The sequence below is a fragment of the Centroberyx gerrardi genome, chromosome 22 (assembly GCF_048128805.1).
Source record: "Centroberyx gerrardi isolate f3 chromosome 22, fCenGer3.hap1.cur.20231027, whole genome shotgun sequence".
In the NCBI taxonomy this organism is placed as follows: domain Eukaryota; kingdom Metazoa; phylum Chordata; class Actinopteri; order Beryciformes; family Berycidae; genus Centroberyx; species Centroberyx gerrardi.
The window spans coordinates 9,210,555-9,238,499 of NC_136018.1; the positions used below are offsets into that span (position 1 = coordinate 9,210,555).

Sequence of the window (27,945 nt, forward strand, 5' to 3'; positions counted from 1 at the left end):
TGTTGTATTGCACATGCACAAAAGTAATGATCTCCGGCACATAATTCGGACTACAACTACTTATTTTTATGGGAAGATAAGAGGCTTGGACGGTACTGGACTTCAAGAATGCAATAATTTATGGACTACCAAGTACATGTCTCGGTCATGACTTTGCCACAGCAGTTTGTGAATGCTACATTCTCACGTCTGTACAGTAAGCAAAGCTTTCAACACATGAAAACACATGATTAAATGATTTACCTGTCTAAATCGTCGTCTTCACCCCTTCTCCTGCGTGACCTCTCCGCGCCTGGTTTGTCATATTCATCAAAGTCATCATCTGCAAAAGACAGACAGTTTTATTTACAGCCTGTGATCAGTGCAATGGACCATGTTCATAAAATATGCCAGCCTCCTGGGTTAACGTCATTCTGTCCTATTGGTCTGTTGGGATTTCTTAAAGTCTGAAACGCGCAGAGTCAACAAGCAGACATACAAAGACTGTACTTTAAGAGGTTTACCACCGCTGCATCAAAACAGAGAACAAAAACACCAGCCTTCTCTGACTGTTCAAGGCTGGCCAGGCAGCCTATTATGTATCATCTTCCCAAGAGAACACAAGTTGGTTTGGTTTTCGTTATCTCTATCAAGCCTGCCCACGCAGCTCCATCCTTAACACAATCGATGCATTCTAAGCTGTAAGACTGGGTCAGAGGTACAGAGACGTACAACATTACTGATGCATCAGATGGCCTTTGCTCTGTAACCATCTCTGATGTCCTGAGATACTTCATTCTCTACTACCCGGCCTCCAAGGAACTGAAATATTTAGACCTTTTCCCTCCTAATGCAGAGATGGGAGACAGTCCATTCCACAATACAACTCACTCCCACCGTTTGTAGGTGTAATTGTTTGTAATAACTAGGGATGCACCGATCCGACTTTTTCAGTCCAGATACCAATACCGATAACTGGGCTTTGGGTATCGGCCGATACCGAGTACCGATCTGATACCAGTGTTTAATTAATAAACTGTAGGCTATGCCTCACTGTGTGGAAGAGACTGGGATCATTCTTTTATGTGTAAGGCAACATCAGGCTTGACTTTAACATTGCTTTCCTAACTTTGTAAAACAAAATGTAACAAATAAATACATAGATATAAATGTACTCAATTGTTATTTATTATTAAAATAATAAATAATCGTGCTCCAGCAACTTGGTAAAACATCTTCAAAATTAACAGGAATTACAATTCAAGTGTAAACCTTTTAAATGCAGCAACAAATTGGTCAGGAATTAAAATTCCAGTATAAAACAATACAACTGCATCAAATGAGAACAAAATGTAAACATTAAATCACAATTAAGTCACAAACTAGTGCAAACAAACTTGATAAATTAAATCACAATTCACACAAGTAGTATAAACAAGTAACTTGGTAAAAACAAAACATTCAAAATATGCAGAATAAACCTAAATTACTGAAATAACTGGCTTAACTGGTAATCTTGCTTTATGAAACAGCCCTCAGAAAAAAAATCAAGGTATGTTAGTCTGACTATGTGTCGGCCGAATGGAGCAGCAGTACCTGACGAACACGGAAAACACTTTAAATCGTGTTGTGGCAGGAAACAACGTTGACCTACAGCCGAGTCCCCGTAAACCTTGGATTTATGAATAGAGTCTGGCTGGACGCGCCGATTGTATAATTGGTGGAAAACTACTTTACCTCGCAGGTTAAATGGCAGCCTGCTCGGCCGCGCGGTGACCCGGGAGAGTTTAAACATATAACCGAGACAAAGTATTCATGCAGGTGTGTTTTTAACTACCGAGCATCAGCACCGACCCCCGGTCAGCTCACCCCCGACCCCCGGTTAGCTCACCCCGACCCCGGCTCTGTTATGAGGGTTGGGCGCCAGGTTAGCTTGTTAGCCTGGATGCTAGCTGCGGGAGGCTCGCGCCCCACGAGCGAGAATTCAGTGCGGGAGACGCTGCGCGCGGCAGGCGGGATCCTCCGGAGCTGCTGGACCGGAGGAGCCACCGGACGGACCGAAGGCAAATGGCCGGGTCTACCGGCGCGCTGCTGACGCATGACGTAGTATGCGCACGTAGACATAAACATAGAATTGAATTGAATAGATCGGCCCCATTGTCACCGATACCCGATCCAGCTATTTGAGTCAGTATCGGACCGATATCCGATATCAGTATCGGATCGGTGCATCCCTAGTAATAACTTTTTTTCATTCCAAAGTGCAAAGCATCCAAGTATCAACATAGGCTCTTGCCTGGTCAGACAAAGAGGATGAGGGGTACAGTGCACTGTGGGTTGAGCCAGGAGGACTGAGGGATGTCAATTAAAGAGATTGTCACCTGTATGTAACTGGTTTCCAGCTGGATTCCAGCTCTGTCTTTCATGACTCTTTTTACAAGACGTACAATTTTCTGGAACTTGCATTTTCTAGTGCAAGTTTAAACCCTAAAATATCAAAAACTTTATGAGTGACAGAAGCATTGTTTACATCCTGTTAGCCAAACCTGCTAAGATGTACTGCCAGTAGTAACAGTGGAAGATAGGAAATGTGCAAATTGGCCAAGTCACCTTACAATAATAGTAAGATAATAAATTAATGCCTGTAGTGAAATTCTCTTTTCACTTGCCTTCCACCACACAGAGGTCAGAGGTCAGGGTCAGCTACAGAACAGCAGCCCTGGAGCTGGTAGGGATTCAGTCTTGCTAAACAACACCAGCAGGGCAGATGCTTGCCAACACAGGGGCTTAAACCCGATACCTCTGGTTGACGGGCGGTCTCCCTACTTACTACGTTACCCAGCTACCCTGCGCAAAAAGTACATTAACAGCAAACCTGTGGACTGGACTAGGCCTCTGTGTTACTCCAGGGAAGAATGAACTTGAAGATTCAAGCAATATAAAAAGTGTCACACAAAGTTAACCACATTCAGGGGTTTCACCAGAGTAGAACCAATGGCCTGTTACACAATGTACAACAAACTGCAAAATCCAAACGATTTGTGCAAAAACAGATTTATGCCAATACAACATAGTGAACCAGTGTTGCACAACAAGCTGAATATTATAGTTTTTCTCAGTCGCTTTGGTACATTTCTCGAATCATCCTTAACATTTGCTTCTCGAAACAATTCGTACAAACAGCACCACACAATGGATTACCTGCAAAAGCCCGTAACTTGCTCAAAATCCTTAGTTTATCTCTCAAAAGTAAATATTTATGTCAATGAACATGTCAGTGCCATCAGAATGACAAGTCCTTGTGTCATTGTTTACAAACAAGACAGTCAAAATGCTTAGCCATGTTGTCAATATAAGAGTGTACTCTGTTAAGTATTTTCTGATGTAAACTATGGCTAAGGTTTTGATGACAATGATTGAAAATGCACAAGGCTGCACTTTTTCTGTATGGCATATATCAATTTCAACAGTACAAAGTTACACATTACTGTATGTGGGAGATTGATTGCAAGAGATTGGACAGGATTCACATTTACGCTTTTACTGTTTATACTGTAATTTGTTGACAGACCATGTCATTGCGATACAGAAAAGAAAAAGATAAGACTGTTTTACAGCACTGCATAGCACAAAGGAAAAAAATACAAAATTAGAAATGTAAACATAGGAAACACCCCTTAGGCAGAACTGTACATGCAGCGCTGTATGGGGAATTCTTCTTCTTCCCGGCTGTTGACCCTGTTCATTTCCTTGTTGTTCTTCCATTGTCAGACATTGAAACACTGTGTTGTGCTCTGTCTATATATGCTTGCCAATTGAAGGTTCATGAGATGCACCTCTGAGCTATTTTAGAGAACTGGTTGATCATTGGTTGATCTAACACTTCACACATTCCCCTTCATTAGTGAAAGTCAAGATTCAACTGAGAGCAATTCATCAATTCAGGACACAGTTACAAAAAAAGTCTAATAGAAATGTATAGAAAATATGCTTGACAGATAATGACAACTGGTTCAACCATTTTGCATGTAATGACTTATGCAATGAACTAATGCCTAGATGTTTTGGGGGGTAAGACTATTCAACAGAGAACCAGTATAATACATTTTGATCAACATGACATAAGCAATTGATAATGTAGGAAACAGCAGACAATTGTACATAATCATTTGCATGAATGTGCCAAAGCATAAGCAGTTTGTTCAAAAGAATGAGAAATTGCTTTTATGATGTGCACAAGTGACTAGATGATGTGGAGGTTGAACAAGTAGTTTTGAGAATTTCAATTCTGATCTGAGAAATGCACCAAAGCGACTGAGAAAAACTGTAAGGTTTATGCATTATAGGGACATTATCACATGTACACTCTCCTGGCACTGCATAAAATGGTTTAAAATCAGTCCACACCTCTGCATTTCAGGAGAATCAACTAAATTGTACATTCTTTAATTTCCTGCAAGTTAACATAACTTTACCACATAATCAAACAGCAGGTTGACGCCTTATTGCGTTTCCCACAGTTTTCGTACTGGCTCTATTCAATGTGCTTTCTAAGCTTACTTACTAAGCCCCAATGGTGCCACATTTGTTGAATTTGTGCGTTTATAGGCCAGACGCATGTGGTTCACCTCATGAACTCGTCTATATGCGGACTCAGATTTTAATTGAGATGCCAGATATGTTCTTAAGGGTGCTGCAGTAAAGTGGTGAAAAAAAAACAGGTTGTTGTAGTCGGATCAAAACAAAATCGTGACTGCATTGAAAATTGTTGGAAAATCGAGTTGCATGTTACCCATATCAATAGAAATCTAGTGCATCAACACTGCACTAGATTTCTATTGATATGGGTCCCTGCCAAGTCCCACTCCTGGCGACAAGGCCAGGAAATAAATGTCCAGATTTGATTACTGAATGCGAAGGTCAAACAAGTGACATACGTGTTATTACCAAAAGAACCGTGTGTTCTTTCAGACCGATGTCCTTATGTGATCGGGGCAGACTCATATTAGCGTTGCTGCTGCTACGTTTAGGCCCACACATGACAGCAACCACGCAGCCTTTATTTCACTTCATAATCGAATAGCTTCAAACTCTTGGGTATTATACATCAAATAATAATATGGTATTTTGAGGGGGGTTACTTCATCATACACGTGTGGGACGTTTCATGCCATCATTATCTGCTACTGTCCGGCTTCCTAAACTGTAGGCTAACATGCTAATGATCTCTCAGCTAAAGCTACCGCTAACTAGCTACAAAGACAGTTGCTAACAGTATATCCAGCCGGAAATTCAGGCGGCAGGCGACAATAACAGTTGCCACCTAGCCAAGAAATGTTAACCTTTACCTGACGTTAGCTAGTCGGGAACAAATACATCAAACTAACATTTACTAAAATAAATGTACGCCATGTTAGCTGCTAAATAGCACGAGTTAATTATTCCTGTTTACAGCGAAGACAACCAAATCCCGGTGGTCGTTGATGTTTGTTAAAGGCATTAGCTAGCCATTCAGGGACGGGGTCCGATATGTGGCCTAGCGTCACCGTAGCTGCAGTTATTGTTAACTACCTAACGTTAGCTAATGCTACTTCTTTAGGCTGGCTAGCTAGCATTATCATGAATAATAGCTAATATTCCTTACCCTGGGCGTTGGCTGCCATGATGCGAGGCGCTTTCCACGTCGAGTCTGATTACAAAACTGGGGACGGCATTGACATCTTTAGTATTTCGCCTTCAAAACGGAACAAAACGCGAAGCTAGCTAAGTACTTCGCTGCTGCAGCACTGTCCATCCACGACCAAAGCACAAACATGGCAGTGCTGTGTAATTGCAGTGATGATGCATTGTGGGTGGGAAACCCCAATCCTGATCCCCGATCGGTTTGCTTCACTAAAGTGGACTGGGTGACAGGGCAGCAGGTGAAAAGACAGGCTGACTGTGGATCTGCTATGTCTATCTCAGTTTATTACCAAGTATTCATTGTTTATATGTTATACAATATAATAGATTTTGCAATTGATTCAAATTTGCAATCGATAACACAGGACCTTTTAATAGGCTTATTTATCAAGATACTGACTTCTGCTGAATTGGATGAGTAGTGTTTATCATAGACCGTCCAGGGACTCACAAGGTCCTCTCCCCTTTGTAAGTAAGGCCTAGAAATCTGGCAGGTGCAGGTCTAGTTTATAGCCATTATGAGTTTCTTTCTCATCATCCCATGTGGGCCACCAAGCTATGTACAATGCTAACAATGTCAAACAAACATTTTCAGTTTTAAATTAGGCTATTTGAAATATGTGTTAATGTAAATGTAAATGTAATGTAAATAAGTGATAAACACGCCACCAAAAGCACAACCTCCATCCATTTTTGAGGCAGGGCCATCGTAAACAATATAGCCTATTAGATATTGTGTGGGAGCCTGTCAAATCCTTTTATGAAAACCTATTATTTCCCTAAACATTACTGTCTTATGCTCAGGTTTTGATGTTTACTGATATATGGCTTATAAGGCCAACTGACTGACCTCATGTTAATTTTAGCATCTTTAGGGATAACCTTTATTATAGCAATAACATCAGAGAGGGTGGGTCCACTCATGAGACTACATGAAAATAAAACAGGTCATAATAAAAGAGCTGAAAGTAGCTGAATGGTTGTCATGCACACTAGTTAACATGGCAACCAACATTTATACCAATCTGTCTCACCCTGACCTTCTGGTGACGACAGTCTATGAAAGAGAATGTATTTTTATTTGTGATATATAAAGACCGACATATAATTATTCTACCACTAATTTAGAATAGAATAGAATAGAATAGAATAGAATAGAATAGAATAGAATAGGATGGAAACTATAGTGTCATCCGTGCATGTGGAAATTTTCCTTTGGCCTCAATGTGGTAGAATTAACATGAGACAAAATCCAATACATAACCAAACACCACAAGGACAACATAACAGAACTTCCAGGACTTATTGTAGTTCATGTTTACAAAAACAGTGCAATTCCTAATTGATAGAGATTCAGGTGGAGAATTGAACAAGGTAATGGCATGTGGGATAAAAGACCATGGGATAAAAGATCGATTCTGATGAAGAGTGCAAAACTGATTTGAAAACACATGAACATTATTACAAGGTTATCACCCAATTCACATCTTTGATGCATCACCTCTTCAATGTGGTTGCTGTATACACTTTAGAACAAAGAAATCTTCTGTCTTACATGGACACATTATAACTGATATTGGCTGGCTCCATGTTCAATATTATTCTACTCTGTATTTGAGCCCAGGATCTTGGGATCATCACCATCATGTAGGCTATTTAACCATCTGAACTGCACAGGATGATTGACACTCAATGATCATAGATAAGACATAGATAGACTGAACTAGCAGCCCAGGCTATAAGCAGCAAGGCTGGAAACCCAGAGGACACCCTGTGGAAGTTGGGGGCAGAGATTTATAGTCACTTTCCCTATCAGTTTATTCAGGCAGGTAGGGATTTATGGTCAAGGCTTACATCAGGCAGCAGCCAGTGGCTCTGACTAAAAAGAACTGACACCGGTTATGGCCACAAGGAAATCCATCTCATGACTAAGCTGGGCAACTTAATGAATTGTATAGATATAGTATAGGGAAGTGGGTAGTGGTACACCGTCCACAGCTCTTGATGTAATTCTTTTTAAAACAGTTCCATTTAATGTTTCCTGATACAATGCGGTATCTGAACTGCTAAGATACAGTGAGGTTTCTGAATGGCTCAGCAGGCTTTTTCCAGCCGGAAGCATCAGCCAGACTGTTAGCCTTTGACTGCTACAATGGGGTTTCTGAACTGCTGAGCGGTCAGAATTTAGTGTTGAGCCTTCTGGAGGTGTCATGGGCCTACTTCAGTGAAACGTCTGTGAAGAGCACCCCACTTGATATCTCTGCTGATAAACTCACTCTCACCAAACCACGTTTCTTCTAACATCAGAGGCAAGTTTCCCACACAGGTACACACCCTGGTTTAATAGCACAATGGGTTGTTACATCCACCACATCCTGTGTACTGGTAAAAAGCTTAAAAATGTGACCTTGCCTTTTCGTGTTTTTTTTAGTGTCTAGCCAAGTCTAGCCAAGTTGACATATGTATAAATGCCTGCCCTTTTAGAATCATGGTCACTTTAGTTGGAATTCAAAATGGTGGTTAATCTTTATTCAAGTCACTCCTTTGATTTTTCTTCCCTGTAAGGTCAAAGCCTTTTTATCTCTCACTAAGTTTTTTTTACCCCCTTTCTTGCTTAAGTCTGGGAGTCAAAGTTGTTGTCTGACTCTACCGCTAGACTACAGCAGAATTCTAACCCCCAAATTCCTCCAGGGCTGACAAACGTCAACAAAGACCCCCAGAGACACCAAAGAGAGGTGAGCAGTGAACTGAAGCCTCATTGTATTGGCTCATTATGGGGTCCCGCAGTGAGGAAGAAGCTATTTTGTAGCACCACAAGGTCAATATCTGAAAGCCAGAGCGATGGAGGGGATCAGCCGTGAGATTTTTAATTTGAGAAAGCGTAAAGGGACTTTCCTAGTGAAAGACAGTCTGTGAATTCTAATGGACTGTGGGGATTGTACGGACAAGATGTTGAGCTGGCAAATGTTTTCCTTTTCTCTTTAAAAGCGGTATGAAATACAATCTATTCACAGTTATTAGCCTACTCAAATTTTATGCATTGCAAGCACTCAGACACTTTTACGCCACATGCTATAGCTATGTTATTTTTTTTGCATATATTCAGTAATAACACTGAAAAACTGAATTCAAGGTTATCAGACCTATATGTATAATAGCGTACAAGAAATTACATATGCATCATCTTTGAAAACCCACCCATAGATCTAATGAATATTTCAGTTCCATCCCAACTGCATAATGCACTTGCTTTATCCCACATAATCTGTATCAACCATTGCTAAGAATCATTACTGTTGAGAAGAGGGTTAAAAATAACTGTAGGTTCACTATCAATTATTATACTTTGCTGCAAGAGAAAAAAAAGAATAAATAATGACGACCCAATATGCTGCTGTAAAATATGCTGATATTTTTCTCCAATAAGCTAATAAATACATACAATAAAAACATAATATTTCAGTAAAAATGCCTTCCAAACTTATTTGTTATGTTGTCAAATGTAGCATGGACATATACAGATGCATGTATCCAGTTTTTCTTCTGGAGAGGTGCAATTCATATCAACATGTATCCCACATCTTATTAAATATTTATTTCTGAACAGCTGTTTCTAAAGCTGTACCAGATATTTCTATGTTCCCTGGATTCTCTTTCCCAAGAATTTTGATTTTACTTCCAAATAAAAGTGAAAAGGGGAGCTGTCACATTCTATTATGGTGACCTCAATGATTCTGTGCCCTATTCCAAATCCAGCGGTTTTCCATAACAATGCAAATTAGAGGGTGCAAAGCCGGAGGAGACAAGACTTTTTTTTTTCTTCTTCAGTTAAAGGACAGAAGTTCTTTACAACAAACCTGTCTGTATGCCTTGTGTAGACTTTGACAGAATTTAAATGAAACTTGGAAGTTGTTTTGTATGAGACAATGAGTTTGTGCTGACAACTCATAAGGATCAGTAACTATCCTGAGAAAGTAACACTGGAGCCATGAAGGGGGGTGGGGGTGGGGGGTGGGGGGGTGTACAATAGATATTTTTTAAAAGAAATATTTCATCCATTAATGTATTCATTAATTCATTCTGTATTGTGTTTAGGTGCAGAGTGGCCCTGTCTGAGACCTTCTGAATATTTCCCTTTGGTCTTTAAGAGACCCAGGTTTCAAACTGGTGCCCGTGTTGGAGCGGTTTTTCTAGTGAGGGGAGGTCAAAGGAAGGCATGTGTAACAGAGACCTTGTTAGCTTAATACACTCCAATAGCCAAGGAAGATTTGCTTTTGGTCGATTTGTAGATGTTTGGCTCAATCCCACATGGGAGACTGGGGTTTGAATCTGATTCACTACAATTTAGGTATTTGAGTTGCCATTCTGAGTAACCTCTGTGCAAAAAATCTGCTTGAGAAACTAGACTATAAAATTCTTCATAACACCAGAAATGCATGTTTACATTATTTACCCAGAGTAGACAAGTGGAGACTTGGACAACACACACAGGTGTCCATGGAGACATCAACCTCTCTGCATTTTAAAAAAGCAATCAAATCATTCCATGTTATGACCATTGCAGTCAACTGCATGTAGGCATGTGCTACAAATTAGCTGTATTGCACATATATAATGGCAGCTTCTGATACAACTGGTAAGTGCAGCCAGTGGCTCTGGCTAAAAAGAAATGGCACCAGTAAGGATCCAAAGGAAATCAGTCTTATAACTTTATCATTTGGTGGCATATATGTATGGTAAACGTTTCTGGATTAAAAAGCCTAATGCAAAAAAACACATTGCATAATATGATCATAATTGCATCTATACATGTGCTACAAAGTAGTAGTATCACTAATGTACTACATCTGGATAGGTAACGTTATTTGATTTCTCTATGATGCAGAACACAATGCCTCTGTTCCCTTTTCTCTAGTGAATGGGTTGCAGTCAGTGACCCACATCTCTGAGTGCACTGAACTGCTTGACTCAGACTGTTGTTTTATTCAGTGCACTGTCAACAGACGGGCGAGGGGGTTATACTTATGGGCCGTCGTGATTGGACGATAGAATACGGGTTCGCTTCGCCATTGGCTGCCCGGGCTGCCAGTCGTGAAAAATGTTATTGCTGCTTCCCGCGCCATTCGCCGTGCACGCGCAAGACAACCAGGCACGTAACCGCTTACTGGAGACTGTCTGGAGTCTGTCTGAAATTGATAAAATTGGAGATGGAGTTTTAAGTCTCTGTGCACATTCACAAGGAAGCCGTATACTGGAAATGGGAATTTTCTATCCTGCTAAAATGCCTTCGCCAACGATTTACCACGCTCAAGCAAAATGTTATTTAGATAAACGTTGTGAAAGTTTTTTTCTACAGTCTATCAGCAGACAGTTCTTTATGCACAGGTAGGTAAGGCAGGCGCCACAGTGCAAGTAGCCTAATATTGACTGGATACTGCAGTAGTAGACTTTGCATGACTGCCAAATGAGGTATTTATTGTTGAATGTTAGCAATGTGTTTTGGGGGAAAAACAGTTTCCTGTCGTAGCCTAATTTATTCTACGCTACTATAACTACGAGTAGCCTGATCAACATTGTGTCGCAAAAATAATGTCGTGGATGTGTTTATGTTTTTTACGGATACCACACAGTACTATTGTGTTTTGGAGACTTGACCTCATTCACACTGTAGGCTACTTCAGGAGGATGCGCAGGTGACGCACCTTTGCTGACGTGAACGCTGTTGATTAACCCCACGCGCGCTCAAGCTACCTGTTACTCATTAGACATCAGAGGAAAAACAAAAACAAATCAACAACAACAAAAATTAACTCAAGCTATGTCAGGCTACTTCTGTCTTTTGGGCTTATCAATTCTCAGTTTTGTTCGTTCAGCTACATTAGCTGCAGATTTAGTTACAGCTGCTTTGTTGGCTGAAGAGCAGCTTTTTCAGGCACGTGCAGAGTTAACTAACCTTTGGCCCTGAGATGAGGCAGTATGAATGCTCCAAGAAATCTGATGGGTTTTTTTTTTCTTCCTGTGGCTTATTTATGCTCTGCAGGAGATATCTGTCTTGTGCCCCGGAGTCCAAGAGGGTTGCATCGTCCAAAATGCATTACTGGACCAGCAGAGAAAGGTTGGTTGATTTACATATAGTGGGGCTTGAGACAGGACTTATGATGAAGTGCTGTTCATGATAGATTATTCTCAACATCAAAAGTGAATTAAAAAAACACATGGCACATGAAAACCTGAGTGTACAGTATCGGTTAATAAAGTTAGACATCCAGGTGAGGACCCCAAATGAGGAATTTTAGCAAACAAGCACCACAAGCTAGGTTCACTTTTAGACTGTCAGACTAGGCTAAGTGTAGGTGATATCTGCCGAATACAGGTAGAGGCAGATCAGACCATGCATTTATTCATTTGTCATGATTACCCCCCAAAAGAAACCATTACATTTAATTTAATTTGGCTTAAAACCTTTTTTTATATTCATGCTATTCCCTGATAGATAAGCCGCTGCTTCAAGATTTTAGATAACAGATATGTGGAAGTCAAAATAAGTTGTGCGAAGCTGTGAATCTCCTCCTGATCTGCTGCTGCCTCAGACTCATCTAACCCAGACTGTTGAAGTATTATATCCAGGACCAGACAGCTCTGCTCTGTCACTGCAGTTGTCTGCAGACAGTGCAGTCATATGACTTGGGGAGCCTTCCTCCCTCCTCCTTATGTCTGGTCTTTTGGGGCAAGATGGCTGCTGCAAGCTGTAGCATTGTTGTTACTCATGACTTATTGTGAGGGGATTAATGTGATGAGAACAACCTTGGGAAGGATGCTGACACACTGTACTTCACTGAAACAGACCATAGTTACCCAGTAATATACTGTATTGTGGCACACAGAAGGTGTAGTGAATGTTAACTTGAAGGATTTTCTTTAACCTAAATTTGTTGCTTTTAGTCGATTGGATGATAATTTAACCATTGGTCTCCATCTTGTGGTTATTGTACCCTTGTTGGACAGTAATAATGTTTTTTATGTAATTCCTGCCTTGATGGGAGTTTTTTCCTTGGCTGTTGCTCAACCATTGCGTATTCGTCTGTTATTGGGATATTTGGTAGCCATTTTGTCTGATTCATCACTGCCATAGGCTTCCAGTGTATCTGAAAACGTGCTGTGAACTGCAAAAAATCCAAGAACATCATCGCATTTTATTAAAGTGTCATACTAACCTCAGAGGTGGCACTTTTTTGAAAAATTGCTTAATTTGGTCTTAACTGAGCATCTATGGAAGAAGATGCCCTTCCTCTTCTTTAGATACTAAAGATACTTATCAGATACTTTTGTAAAAAGGGTATTACCTGTTTAAGTATTTACTTAGAGACATGTTCCAAGTGAGGAAACACATTTTGAATGCAATAATATCATTTTGTGCAACTTGAAATATTGGTTGATAATTGTTGAAAATGAAAATAGTAGCCGTGTATAAATTTCAGTCTATAAATTTGCAGAAATGATCAAGTTAATTCATTCAGTCCATTTTGGACTCAAAGCAGTCACTGAAAGAAAGTAAACAGATCGCCTTCCTGAGTTTGAGAAATCCAGTGGATTGCATTACTCATCAGTTAGAGGCAGGCAAAAGTAATCTGTAACAGATTACATTTTGAAAATTACCATCCCAGCCCTGTGTGCCACATACGTATATCTTACTGATTGTAGCGGTGTTGTTTGTCTTTTCCTTAAGTGCTGTAATGTCTAGTTAAACTGAACTTCATACCATTATTGCCATTTTAAAATGGTATGACAGAGCTAAGAAAACCTGTTTTAGAGGAGGATTAGTATTCAAAAAACAACCAGCCGTGCACAGGATTTGATGAAACCCTACTTGTCATGTCTAGTTTTAGAGTGAAAGTAATCTTTATTTTTTTCCCCTACTACCAAAGTGATAACTGATCACATGAGCTTGTATTCTGTTCTTTTCATACACTAGGCATTGAGCTGTGTAAAAAGGTCAAAAACAGCTGCCATGACTCTTTTCACAGGCCACTTTTTCAGTGAGAGGCGATATATTGACTGCTTTTAAAAGTGCTCCAAGCCTCAGTCTGACATTACAAGTTACTTTCACTCAATGAGTGTGTGATGTATATCTGTTAGCCCTATCGGTGACCAGCCTGGACAGATCACTTCATTAACACCTACTTAGTGCATACTCATCTGCTGTCAGACAACTCCTTTAGTCTCATCTTGTCATATTCGTTAATGGTTTTTGAGTGCTTTTTGATTATGTTTTCACTGGAGCGTACAGCCACGCTTAAACATGCAGTTGCTTCTATCTTTGCAGGCCTGTCCCAAACCTGACCCCGGTGTTTGACAAAAATGATTGGAATTGCTAGTAGATCGGTAAGAAAGACATGGAAAGCAGAGTTTCAGGGTTATGGATTTCTCATATGGTCAGCATTTGTTGCAGTATCATACTTGCGCTTATTCTTAAATTGGCATTTTTTGGCAGCTCTGCACCTAACAATATATAATAGCAGAAAATGCCTTTGCAAGTATGGCTTGCCTTTATTGTTTGTGTTCTCTGCAGCACAAAACGTAATAAAAGTCACTGCATCATGATAATGTATCATAAGACTTGTCAAGCCTGTGTACAGTATATCAAATTATTTCTCGATGGTGATTTGTTTATTGTTATTTGTGTTGGCCATGTCGATGAATGAGAAATTGCGTGATCACTGCTGCATGCATGCAGATATTAAACTTTGATACATTTGCGTTATTATGTATAATGCATTACTGTCCTTCCTTATTATTACAAAGGCATCCTAAATTTCTGTGGCTAGAATTTGCCATTTTGAATGATTATAAAGTATTATTACAAACAGCTGCTCCAGCACGTTAAACTAACCTACTGTAACAATTACAATTGTTTGCATTGTAGAAATTATTTCAGTGATACTCAGGACCAATTCGATTTTTTGATAGTACCTTTTTGACTGCAAATTCAACTCAAATGTAATTGTTTCCCTCCTGGTTTTGTTTTCTCTGTCTATAGCAAGATAATGTATATCTTATCTATTACCAAGCTGCACAGTTGTTTGATGCTATTTTTATCCTTCTCTTCAGGAGATTCATGGTTCCTTGCAGCCTGTCATCCCTTCATGTCTTCGACGCTGGAAGTGTGTTCGTCCATGGTAAGATCTGTGTTGACCTGTTCATTAAAGCGCATTTGGACATGTTTAAAGTTGAGAAAAGCAATTCTAGGAATCCTTTAAGGTGCTGCAGTGAGCGAGTGTTATTGCCTGAGGGAAAGATGAGTCTGCTGCTCAGACCAATATTTACAGAGAATGAGCTGTGGCTTGCATCGCCAATTCTAGCTGATATGATGCTGAGAAATGGCACATTGCATTCAGCGCTGCCATTCACTCATTTGCAGCAATCATTTTTTATTAACTCAGATTTTTGATCTCTTCATAAGATAATCATGGATATGGATCTCGTAACTTTCACTGGAGGCTTAGCCGGAAAATGCTGATGCAAGAAGGGCTCAGAATCTCCATGCTGTTTTTCTATTGGCTCATTGTCTCCACCCACAGCGCAGTCACGAGGTCCAGCATCATGATGATGTCTGGAGAAAATAGGCTTTCAGCTCGGCTCTAATGCTGCTTGAGATATAATGAAAAGATTTCTCGGGTTATTTCTGTGCGCATATAGAGTTAAATTTGAGCATATTTCAAAGCATTGCTGTGTACAACAGCGGCACCTGCCATTGTCTGTTGTAAACGGTGGGTTGTTTATACCACCAACCTCTGCTGCGTAATGACGCAGCTCTCCCAGGGAAAAGGGTGTTTCCTTTGACATTGGTGTGGCATATTTTAAATCAAGGCCTTCACTGTATTTTAAGGGGTCTCCTGGCAGTCTGCCAAAACATGGGCCCATTTGCCTGCTCCCTCATGGCAGCATAAGATCACGACTGCACAGCTGTGACCCTTAGCTGGTCCTAGCCATCGATAACTCAAGGCCAGCAGCGTCCATTTTAGGTTTCAGGCAGTGGCGAAAGAGTTGAACTATAATGTAGCTTCTAGAAAAGGGAAACTGAATTCACAGCGTAGCTCGTGTTAGAAAACTGGACTATTTTCATGGAGAAAACAAACTTTGCAGTGGACCATAGTATATTAAAATAATGCTGAACCAACGGGTGTACGTGAAATCTTTTTCCGTTGGATTGCAGTTTTTGATTTATTAGTTTACTATTTGTGAGGCGTTGTGCGATTAATTTTTATATGGGTGACAATTTTGATTTTATCATAAATATTTGGTATTTTATTTTCATAATTTGTACACTATCTTACGAATGCTTCTCAGAGAATATTGAATATGATTTACTAAGAATGCCCATCAATTAAGACATGAATAAATGTTGATTAAATTCCACACATATAATAATGTACTATAATATCAGAATATTAACTATAATATACAACAGTAATACACAATAAAATTTATATATTTTATGTTGTGAATTGTCGTTTGTTATGTACTGTTTGTGCTTTTTATGTATTGTTTTTTATCATAAAAATTTGCCAAACTATGAGTGCATCAAAAAGATATGATGGAGAGCAATTTGTGCATCGTACTTCATTAAAAATGTTTTCAAAAACAATAAAATCATGATTTTTAGAGAATACATTATGGTGGTTTGTCTGGTGTATGGTGATTTGCAATTTTTGTTAGGTGAATATAAGAAGAGTTTGGATTAATATGCATTACTGTTTACTGTACATGGATTATATTTTACACAGTGTTTATGATATAATAATACAAAATGAATGTAATATTATACAGACTAAGAAAAATGATGTTTCGTATTCAACGGGTAACGCATCATAAACATTATTTAACACAAAAATATTATTTCTTCGGCATTTCATCGTGATAGTAAACTGTACTCCAAAAGGTAGCTGTTTTGTTCAATAAGCAGTATCTTTTTCTGATATCTCATATTTATACATATAGTTTGAAAATTTTATAGTCAGCCAATACAGTTGAATTATGCGGTACAACATTTTTATTGTGGTAAAGCTAAGTTTGTTCTTTAGTTCTGTTCAGTTATTGCCCCTTAATACTATTTACTTCCCATTATGTTGATATAGAAAAGGAACACCTCAATTAATGATGCTTGTGTATTACAGTTGCTTGAGGTTATAGCTTAATCAAGCCTTTACGTAATCAGAATGCTCACTTAATCACTGTGATGTTATAATAAGACGATCACATAAGTGATGCAATTTTTTAATGTTTATTCCTTATATTACACTGATTGAAAATCAAAGCATTAAAAGTGACATATATATATCTTTATAATGAAGTTACATAGAACTTGAATTTATATAGGAGTCTGCCCATTGCACGGTTTAGTCAAAAGTACTGTATATTGTGATGCTGAACTGCTAACTTTGTCTATCACTGAAAGGTTTAAGTGACCTTTACCCCCTTGAATACTTGTTTTCGTCCACTGTTAAGACCTTGTGTGAAAGCCAGACTGTGTTCCTATGCCATCTAACACAACAGTGGCTGTCAGTAACATATTAAGCTGGGCCTCTACTCTGTTGCTACGAAAATAGAGAGAGAAAAGGCACTTTGGGCTTATGCGTGTGTTGTGGGGTCATGAGGAAAGGAGGCAGATAGGAATTACCAAACCTCAGATTAATGTCAGGTTGCCTGCACTTGAGCATTTTGGTTTTTTTTTTCTGCTCACCCAAACTTGTTGACCTGTGTGGAAGGGACAAAACAAGTCAAGTGCACTTCACCAATATATTGCAAGAATGAACGCAGGCAGTATGGACATTTCCCAGTAGTAAGCATGTAGGGTCAAACTAAACAATTTCAGCTTTTGTTAGATTTAGAATTGAAACCCAGACTGCATTAAATAGCTTTTTTCTGCTTACTCTAATTGACTATATTTAAATACTTGTGATAATGTGCTATACTTTTTATAGTTGTTCATGGTCTACTATTTCTGTTGATCGATGACTGTTGAGTATGTTTTCTTCTGTACACTTTAGACTATATTGGTGATGCCCTACTAATGGAGTGATGACAACAGTGACTTGTTTATGGGGTGGACTTTCCAGGCAAAGCATCTCGTCTTCTGTTCAACAGGATTTCTGAGGTATGAAATTTATCTTGGGTCAACGATAAGAGCCATTTCAGTGTCTGGAAACAGCAGATGTTTGTTTATCGTTAGAAACAACCACGATCAGCACCCCACTTATTGTAGATTTAACAGTTAGAGATTTGGGTTTTGAGGTGCAGCCACAACATCAATGTCAACATCAGGTGAACATTAGATTCTCATTAGATGCAGGTTTGCTTCTTGGAATTGCACAGTGAATATACTGTAAACGTCATGTACAGCATTGTTGAAACATCATTATTTGTGAGCATCTTGAAAGGTAGGTAAATAGCTTTTTTTAGTCGAGTATAGTGTTCAGTATGAATGTTGTGTGTTTGCCTGTATTTGCCTCCACTGTTTGTGATCCAGCCAGTCTTAAGATGTGCACACGCAGCATGTCCGTTCCCACTCAGCTGCGTAACACTGACAGCTCCAGCAATTCCTCCTGTTTTCATTTGACTGCAAATCCCTCAACCACTGCCTTTTAAATGGGGTGTGCTCGTCTATAAAACCCTCATAAGAGGTACGAAGAAAGCTGTAGGCCTGGGTGACCACTGTTTGACTGCAGTGCAAGACTGCATGCCTGCTTAAATTGAACAGCAGCCTGAGCTAGTGCTTACTTCTTGGGAAGAAACTTTTGGCCTGAGTTGAACTTCTGCTCTTTCACTTAATTCTTAACTTTTATTGGATTCTCAACATTCATAGTCTGCCAAATGCTTCTTTATTTTACCATTTTTCAAGTAAGGCATGGAGAGTGAACACATACTGCTGGCTGAATGCCTTGAAAATAGAGTAGAGTAGTGCTCTACTCTAAGTTACTGCACCATTTCTGAAACAACAAAACAAAAAGTTACATTTACGCGTGTATTCGATGCATTGCACAGTGTTTTATGAGGGTTTCATCATTCATTGGAATCATAGTGCTTGTTTAGTACAAAATCATCAAATAATTTGGACCAAATGATGAAGTAAAAAGCTTTTTCTTGGCTATGTATTTGTCTCTACTCCTACGTAATTCTCATTTCTTTCATTATGTTTATTCAATCTGTGGAAAACTGCTCTAAAATGCTCCAAAATTGGAATTTTCATGATATCACCAATTCGGGGGGTTTCCTAAACGCTTCCTTGTAAGTGTGGTATGTGAGGCTTGTGGGTGTGTTTGCATTTTTCCTTAATTGGGGCTTATTTGAACTCACCTGGAATACCTGCTTTCACTTCGCCGTTTGACCTTTTGTGAATTAAGATGGCAAGGCAGAGTCAGAGCCAGTCGACCCTGCGGTACATCATGGCTGGAGGAGGCCGCACCATGACTAATTAGTAAATCTCACCTCTCTCAAAGGTGAAAAAAATGATTTCTTGTGCAGGGAGGGCGGGAGTTGATGAGTAAATACCCACCTGCACCAAATTGCGGTAACCTAATAAGTCTCCCTGGACTTTGAAAGTGAATATTTCATATTTCACTGATCTCTAACAGCTTTTCTGCATGCCTCATATTTGAGTCTCCCTAAGCCAGCTAAGATGGGTAAAGGGGAAACAGACTGCAGGGTCTCTTTCCTGTCACACAATGGCGTGGAAAGGTCAGGCCTAATGAAGTCGGGGGTGTGACCCCTAGTATTCAGTGACTTTGCATGGGCCCCCATCCCACTGCTGCAACCACGCCGGTTAATCCCCTTTTGATCCTAATTGATAGGCATTAACATGATCCTTATCCAGGAGCTGTGTTTTGTCTTCCACAGCCCTTCTCTCTGGGTGTCAGTGACACAAAGTGTGAAAGCGTTAAACCAAATGTGAAATTGATATTTTTCATGTTTGTGTGCTTAAAACCTGGCTGCGTTCTAAACACTCACACAAAAGTGCTCAATGTTCGGTGCTTGCCCTCTGAGGCTCTTAACAGGACTTAGCACATGACCTCTAGAATCCGACTGTGATGTGAATGGTACCAGCCCATTTCAAGTTTGTTTTCCTTTGAGCCCTTTTATCTTCATCACCATCCTTAAGGTGATTACTGCCTTTAACTGTTGACTAATTACCCTCTTTAACTTTTTTGTGATGGCTCTTCAACTTTGTGTGGATGTCACTTTTATGAAAGTGCAGGTATTGCATGAGTTCCATATCAGATCTTTACAGGCCTTTTCCTCACAGCAACTTTGTCTTTTTCTTGAAAAAATATTAAATATTGATTTATTTAATTCTCTGATCTTCATAATGGTAACCCTTATCTTTACCATTACTGATAATGTTAATCATTGGTGTCTGTCGTTAATCATCAGTATCTATCATTTACTTTCTCATAAACAATATTAAATGTGATTTAGAGGTTGAAGGTTATTGTCTGAAGTTCTTAATTTGCATTTACAGATGCCATATACAAAGCTTCTTAGTAGATATTGCATCCATGATTCTATCTAGTAGACTCCTTATGAACATAGCACTTTTGTCTTAGGACTCTTTTCATGTTGCAAACATCTATAACAGCTAATTTATTTCCTAATTCTCACTTGGATCTATGTACGCTGTATTCACATTGCAACTAGCAATTGCAACTGTTGCACATTTTCCACTCGGTTATATTAAGAAAGAAAATGTTCTTCAATCAGTAGAACATATTTTGTCATCATTAGATGTCTGAAAATGAATCTGAGCTGAGCAATTAGCTGAGGGGGGATAACGAATGAAATATGCAGAAATGAAAATATGATGTTCTACTGTGTTCCACTGTTTGAATTTTGTTGGTGATACTTGTTGATGGACTTAAATGCATTTAGGCCATTAGACTGTAAAGGACATTTCAGGATGCATACCTTTATATGCATTTGTTGCAGTTGCACAAAAAAAGATGGTTTGGTTTGTATTGATGTGACAACTGTTACTTTAGGTACAGTTTAAAGGTTCTATGGGAAATTATTTAAGACACAAAATAGTCATTTGGTTATTTGTTTATATCTCTTTTATCCTTATTCAGATATTGTGGTGAACACATTGAGGTTCTGAACAACATTTGATCTTGATCTCTTGATAAGTTTGTTTGATCTAAGCAGTTCTGTATTGTCAAGCGTCTACTGTTGTGCATGAGAATTAGGTTCAACAGGAAATCATCTAAGTAAACAGTAACTTTTGTGTTTTGAGCAATGTTCAGTTTTAATATAGTGATTGTGCGTTAAGAGACAGATCCTACAAACTTCACTCAGTAAACATTCAGCAGACTTCTGAAACTCTTTCATTCATACACACTGAAAAACAACAGTGGTTCCTTGGGAACCAGTAGAGAATCACTGATCAACAGATTTTTGCAGTTTTTTGAAACCCCAAAATCCTTGATTTTGTTCACACCTTTTCTGAAGAACTGCAAGGCAATTCGTAGTGTTTTGTGTTTGTTTAAGGTGAAAACGCAATGGTTAATAAAACTCAAAGGACAAAATAATGACCTGCTTATCGTGCTTAGAAAGGTGCCAAAGGGTGTTAGCCATACTGGAGATTGGTCAAAATTGTAAGCCCTTGCATTATTTCACTGGAAATTGTTTTTTAGAATTTAGGCTATACATATTATTTTACCCTATGCTCTGTTTTTTACTAAAACTTAATTGTTTTACTGCATGATAGGGACATAGTATCTGCAGTATCTATATAGTATCTGACATGTTTTGCCTGAAAAGTTTGCTATTTTCTTCAAAACATTTCAAAGACTTTTAATTCCCCTCTTGACGTATGATACTTTAGTTTCATTTTACCCTTTTCCTTTTTTATTTTCTATTTTCTGTGTTGTTGTGAAATGTTTTCATTGAATGCAGTTGGGCATTTCCTTAAAATGAGTAATCAGGACTGTGGGCAAGCACTGATTCCAAGACTGTCTTTGGATCACTGCTGTAGACGGTTCGTAGAGTAGCTATGCCTTTGAACTGCTGCTAAGCCACAGTAACTTTTGGTTTATTTAGTTGCTTCCTTTAAGATTTCTAAATAATGAATAAGGCAGTTTACGTTGATATGTTTTATCAAAAAAGCTGCAGGTTTCAGTACCTTTTAAAGACAAGTGTAGGCTACACGCTGTAACGCCGCATTTGTGTGGTTTCTTCTCAATACGCTCAAACCTGCACAATTAAGAAGCATGTCTTGCCACTGTGCTCAGCAGTGTGCAACATCCCACTTTAGCTGGGAAATGCCAGGTGTCGTGTTGGTTCTTGTTGGTTTCACACAGTGACTCAAGTCCCTCCCTGGAACACTGTTCTCAGGTCTCCATAGGATTGAGTGTTATTTCCAGCATGTTTGTTACTGTGAATAATGAGTATACTGTAAGGCCTGATAACATAATTTGGAGATTGCTATGGAAGAAACACTAATTATGGAGCTAAAAGATTGCAGAGTGGGACTATGCTCATGTACTTCACTTGACTGCCGCCACCTGCCCTCTATATGTCACACTCCCTTCACTTATCCCAGAGTTGTAAAACCGAGCTGCTATCTGCCAGTCGTCTGCACCCCCCAACAGACACACACACAATGAATCAATGGTGGATTGAACTCTGTCGTGTTTTTTGTTATTTAGATTTGCTTTGCACAAAAACAAGTAATTAGAAGTAGTTTATGTCCAGGGTTGAGTAAATATCATGGAATCAAAGACACGTGGTTCTGCATTTATTCCAATGCAAGACAGATTCAGTGGTACCTAGTTGGGCAAATCTGTTTGTTTTTTCATCACTGAGACAGAAGGAAAGTAGAGAGGGTCCCAGCACTGGGGAGACGAAGTTCTAGAAATGTTCGAGGCAGGCATACATCTGGCTTCAGGTTGCAGAGGTCTTAAACACTACATCACCTCTGGTCGTATCTTGTAGCTTTACCTGCTGCGGGAAAAGTCTGTGTTTTCTTGAATTTGCAGCTAGTCTAAAATCATTGTCTGAAATGTCTGTAGTTTTGGGGCAGACCAATGTTTAAAAGGCCAGGAACACCGTGGAGGAGCATATACTGTAACTACATGGGTTTTTGTCCCAGCTCTGGCTGTGGTTGCACCTGCCTCCTGTCTCCTCTTGTTTATGTTTCTCTTCACTATCTGAAAATTGACAAAGTAATGAATGAATATAAAACAATATCCCATCTGTAAGACTTCGTTTAAGGTGTTTTTTGCTTGCCACCAATGTGTCTCTATTCAAAAGATAAAGTTTGAGCAAGTTTTAACATTTACACCCTGCATTACACAACCAAAGTGGTTTAGCATCTGTAGCCTAATAAGTTCAGACCTAATAAGGAAGTGATTTTCTAGATTTATCACAAATTCAAATGTGTGACAAACAATTGGCCCCACACCAATATTTTATTTTTGTACAGTTGAGTTCACCAGTACATTTACCAATCAGTTTTCATTTTGCAGCATGCTCACCTCAACAGAACAATCTGGCGTTAGCTGCCCCTGGAATTTGTATTCACCTCTAGTATACAGGTTTTTTTCCTGGCTGTCTTTATCAATAATTGCAAGGCCAAAAACACTTCTTGAGAGAAAACAAAGAACAAAGAAAAATCACATCAGTCACCCCCTCAGTTTGTATATCTGTCAGAAGTATGACTTTCAGACTAAAGGAACCAAAGCATGTGCAAGTGTGTGGCATCACTACAGGTAACTGGGACAGCCAATATGATTGATGTCTTACTGTCCAAGCCTTGTTTATGCACGTCAAAACCTGGTTTGAATATAAGCCAATATATCAATTTCTCAGCGTAATAGTGCAGTAATATGTGCCAGTGCCTTAACTTCAAACTCTGGGATGTGTTCAATATGAATGCATTTGGTATTGGAAAGATAAACTTCTTATTTTCCACTTGAGCTTAACCACAAAGAACAGACAGATCACAGCACCTCACCTGCTTTTGTTTATTCTCACCTAAAAGCATATAGTGTTTTTAGATTACTTGTGACTCCGAGGAATGACACAGATAAAAAAAACTCCAGCTGTGAAATACTTGCAGGATGCTACTGCATCAAAGCAGGTAAAAGAAGACCTTGTTGCCACGTTTAAAGCAGCTGTTTTAAGACCTTGAAGTCTACAGTTTCACAAGGTGTCTTTACTCCTCTCAGGATAAAGCTGTCACAAATCATGTCAATGGATCAGTTTTGAAAGTTTTAAGGATAATTTTAAGAATCAACCTATTTATTTGTATAATTTTTACCATTTTTACCTACCTACATGTGCATCATTTAGTGTGCAACTACAGTACATTTACTTTTTGTATTATTTGCTCCTCTAGCATATTTCATTTTCATTTTTATTTATTTATACAGGGATTAAAAACATTTACTTGAGAAAATCTGATTCACATTGGGTTCATGTATAGGAGGGAAATTAAAGAACAAAGTAAGATGAAAGGGCAGAGAAGAGGGGGGAAAGAAGGAACTGTACTGAGAGAAAAGCCAGGAGAAGGAGAGAGATGAAAAGAAAGGTAGAAGACAAGAAAAGAGCCATGACACCAAGCTAGCTGATCCCATGGAGTGGACAGTGACTGCATGCCTGATTGGATAAGAGTTGCGTGTGTTTTAATTGGTGCTTGACTGTGTGCAATAATCAGTATGTACTAATGGAATGACGGACATTAATCCAAATTGGGGGGGGAAGTGATGAAATAATACGTTTTTGCCATAGTTGTTCATGTAACTTGGCACAGGATGAGTCGGATGTATGATAGCTTGGGTGATTCATGAATGTCGCTAAGAAAAATGTGTAGGTAGTGGGGCAAAAATTTTTGCTGGAAAAAATTGAAAAATTGGATTGGAAAGTATAACTTCATGGCTAGGCCAACAAGATGCAGTAGTTGTCAAAGTTGAATAAGTTTGATTTTCTGAAGTACCAGGCAGCGATGAGCCCAGGTGGAGAGATGAGTGTGTTTTACAAGCTTTATTGTTCATAGAGATACTTAAACAATTTCCCTATATGCTTAAAAACCCATATCCTAAAACAGTGTTCGCTAATGGTTTAACCTTTAAATTTGTCTCATGCTGAAGCAAAGGCATTACAACATTTACATAGCCAGGCAGTGCTCGGTTTGAAATCAACATGGAGATTTTCTGATAGCTACAGTGTGTTATGCCAGTTAGCAGATTATATCATAAGAAGCATAGAAGCATAAGATTTGGCAGGTGAAGAATATGCCCTGAGTTCAAAGCTTAGAAAAACAACTTAATCAAATACAATATCTTTAGGTTCATGAGTCTTACGTTGGATATTCTGTATCTCCTAATTCTACCGACAACGTGCCTTCATGAAGTGATTTATTAAAACCTGGGGTGTCCTGTTGTTGTGGCAGTACCATAATACCATTCATGAGTCCCTTACTATCTACATTTAGGACTTAGTATGACAGGCATCATCTGAAACTTTTGAATGCTTGCTTTCATTTTAAATTGAATGCTGTATTGTAGGTGCAAGCCAAGCCAAGAGTTTAAAGAGATAACAGTGAAGTAGCTCATAATCCAGGCTTCTCTGTCATGGATCGCTGTCAACGTGACAGATTTATAACACAAACTTCCAGATTTTGAGAATCCTGTGGTATCAAATGTAGGCCTATGCACATTGTCCCATTATTAGGTGTTAGACCATATACATATACATATATAGCTTATACTCATATGTAGGTTTCAGAGTAGTGTCATCACAGTTGCTTGTGCTGGGCCAGTTAAAAGCTGAATTTTCATAACAGAAAGCTCCTCTTCAATATGATAGCTCCATATGAGCACACTACACAGTGTAACTTTACTTCTCGATGCTGCACATTCACCTATCTCCTGACAAAAAAACAGTTAAGATCAAGGGCACCATCACCTTTGCCACTAATGAGGTTGTTTATTTACCAAATTTCCTTGTGGACTTTACTGTGAGAGAAAAAAAACAAGCCATGCACAGCAGAGCATATAATCAGCATTAGCAAAACAGAACTCCAAAAGCCCCTGGTTACACATTTTGTGACAGTATAACACCATGTAGCTTACCTGGAATGCCTGAGCTTTGAACATGTAAACCACTCAGACAGGCTGCTGATGTGAACAAACTCCATATTATACTCCATTTCTGTCATATTGGATTATAAATTGGACATCATCTCCAAAAGAGATAAATGAGAAGTTCTCCACTGGTCTTTTTCCTGTGATTTGCATTTTAAGGCTTTCATTCTAAAATGGTTCATATCCATTTTGAAAATCTTCGAAAACTTTTTCTACTTGAAATTCATCTGTCAAGTTTTTAAAAACCTGGATGATTGTATCATCAAAACATAACTTTTTTTGAGAGCAAAAGTGTCAAGGCGAATAACTTTAACAGTAATCATTATGTAAGTGTAGGTGTCAGTTTTTTGAAATGGTGGATGTCATTTTGGAACCAAACTGTGCATTTGACTATCCATAGTTGGGTTTTCAGCCTGTATTATCACTCTACTGTATCGTTGTATATATTGTTATTATTCCTTTTGGTTATGCCTTATGTAGCTTACATTATGTAGCTAAAACTCCATTTCTGTCAGTTGAATTGTATTGTTTTCAATACTCAACCTATCTGTTTGTCCCTCTGATATTTCCACCACAAATCTATCCACATGGTTGTGGTGCATCATGGATTAGTTTGAACTGATGAAGAGCTTCTGGACACAAATAGTTTGCAGTAATGTGTGTGTGGCACAGTTTAGGGTGCCTACTGTATTTTGTGCACAGCAGAATCCCATTTTTGCTTAAATCCTTGGTTGGTTTGCGGCCCTGTCCGTCAGATCCCATGTGCACTGCTGTATTTGCTAATGTAGATTGGGTTCCAATCTCTGCATAAATGTGTGAGGCTTTACTGTATATTTGCTTATCTGTCCAGCCATCCCATCTATTCAAACAGCATCCCTTTCATTTAAGTGCTGTGAGGCTGCGCGCCGGCCGGGCTTATTCTTTTCCTGGGACCTTTTCTGTTATTTCGGGACCAGATGGCGGAGGGGCACGGAAGCGCCTCTTTTGTCTGGGCGCCCCTGTGAAAAGAGGCTGTCCTCCCTAATGTAATCAGTGGCACCGGAAGGGTCCATTCTGGGCTGTGAAAGAAGACAATCGGGTCTGGACACGTCTAGATTACAGAAACCCAGAGTTCATCTCCCGACCCTGCCCCCTTTGACCGAGGCCCTGGCATGGAAGATCCTCATCTTTGATCAGCGGAGGGTGGAGGCGGTGATCCGACCTCAGGGGGGCCAAAGGCCACCCCCCCTGCCCTGTTTACCCTGCACTTGGCTGCTGCTGACACCTCCTTCCGGAAAGAGCCGGGGGGTAGAGGGCTGGTTTGGGCGTGGGGGGGTGATACCATGACCTGTCTAGACACCGTTGCCTGTTGCCCCGGTGTTGCCAGGGGGACATAATGAACTTTGACCTCAAATGTAGTTGGTTAGGAGCCACACTGGTCATCGAAGGAAGATTTTTTTTTTCTTTTAAATTTTCAGGGTTGGGGGTGGGGTAACGGGGCAGGGGTATGGATGTGACCCACATAATACACAATCTCCTGGAAGGGACCACGGGCATGAATATATTGGCAAAACTTCCCTTTGTGATTTTAATATTTGTGTAGTATTTGCAGTTGTCACGAAACATCCAGCAGGACAGTTCCACAAGATACTGAAGGATATTGTTGACTAATGTCTTTGCTTTTGACGCTGAAAAGGCAAAGTTACTTTTTTGAGAATTATATGTTTGCTCTCCTGCTGGATAGCAGTTCAGCTGCTCCCACGGAGGCATTCTTGGAAGGAAGACTGATTTTGTTTTTCTGATTGGGACATTTTCTAACACGAAGACATTCATGTTTTTTTTTTCAGAATTTTATACATTTTTGGACATTTTGGATGTCGTTCTCAGTAAGTTATCCCTAAATTTAATATATGAGGAGATTACATGTATTTTACCTTGTAAATATTATATTCAACAGGCCATGTGTGGGTGAAACAAATCACAGCAAAATATGCTCATTTTGAATTTGATTTCATTTTATATTTCAGTAGGTGAAAATAATGTATAACATACTCTTGTTTTGTTATTTTTGTCTTATTTTTTATTTATATTTAACATATATGATTAAAGTAAATAGATTTGAAAATATTAAAAATGCTCATGATTGAGGCTCAAGAGGAATGCAATGCAA

The 27,945-nt window shown here is 39.2% G+C and overlaps 1 protein-coding gene across 2 annotated transcripts in view; it reads right to left on the reverse strand.

The window, feature by feature from the left end:
- rbm33a (RNA binding motif protein 33a) overlaps window positions 1-5,769 on the reverse strand; it is a 31,715-nt gene extending 25,946 nt beyond the window's left edge. For both annotated transcript variants that reach the window (XM_071899301.2, XM_071899300.2), the window contains exons 1-2: window positions 5,624-5,769; window positions 244-322 (exon numbers count right to left, since the gene is read on the reverse strand). In XM_071899301.2, coding sequence (XP_071755402.1) covers window positions 244-322; window positions 5,624-5,642 — 98 coding nt within the window. In that variant the 5' untranslated portion in view covers window positions 5,643-5,769. The remainder of the gene's footprint in view (window positions 1-243; window positions 323-5,623) is intronic.
- Between the last annotated feature and the right edge of the window lie 22,176 nt (window positions 5,770-27,945).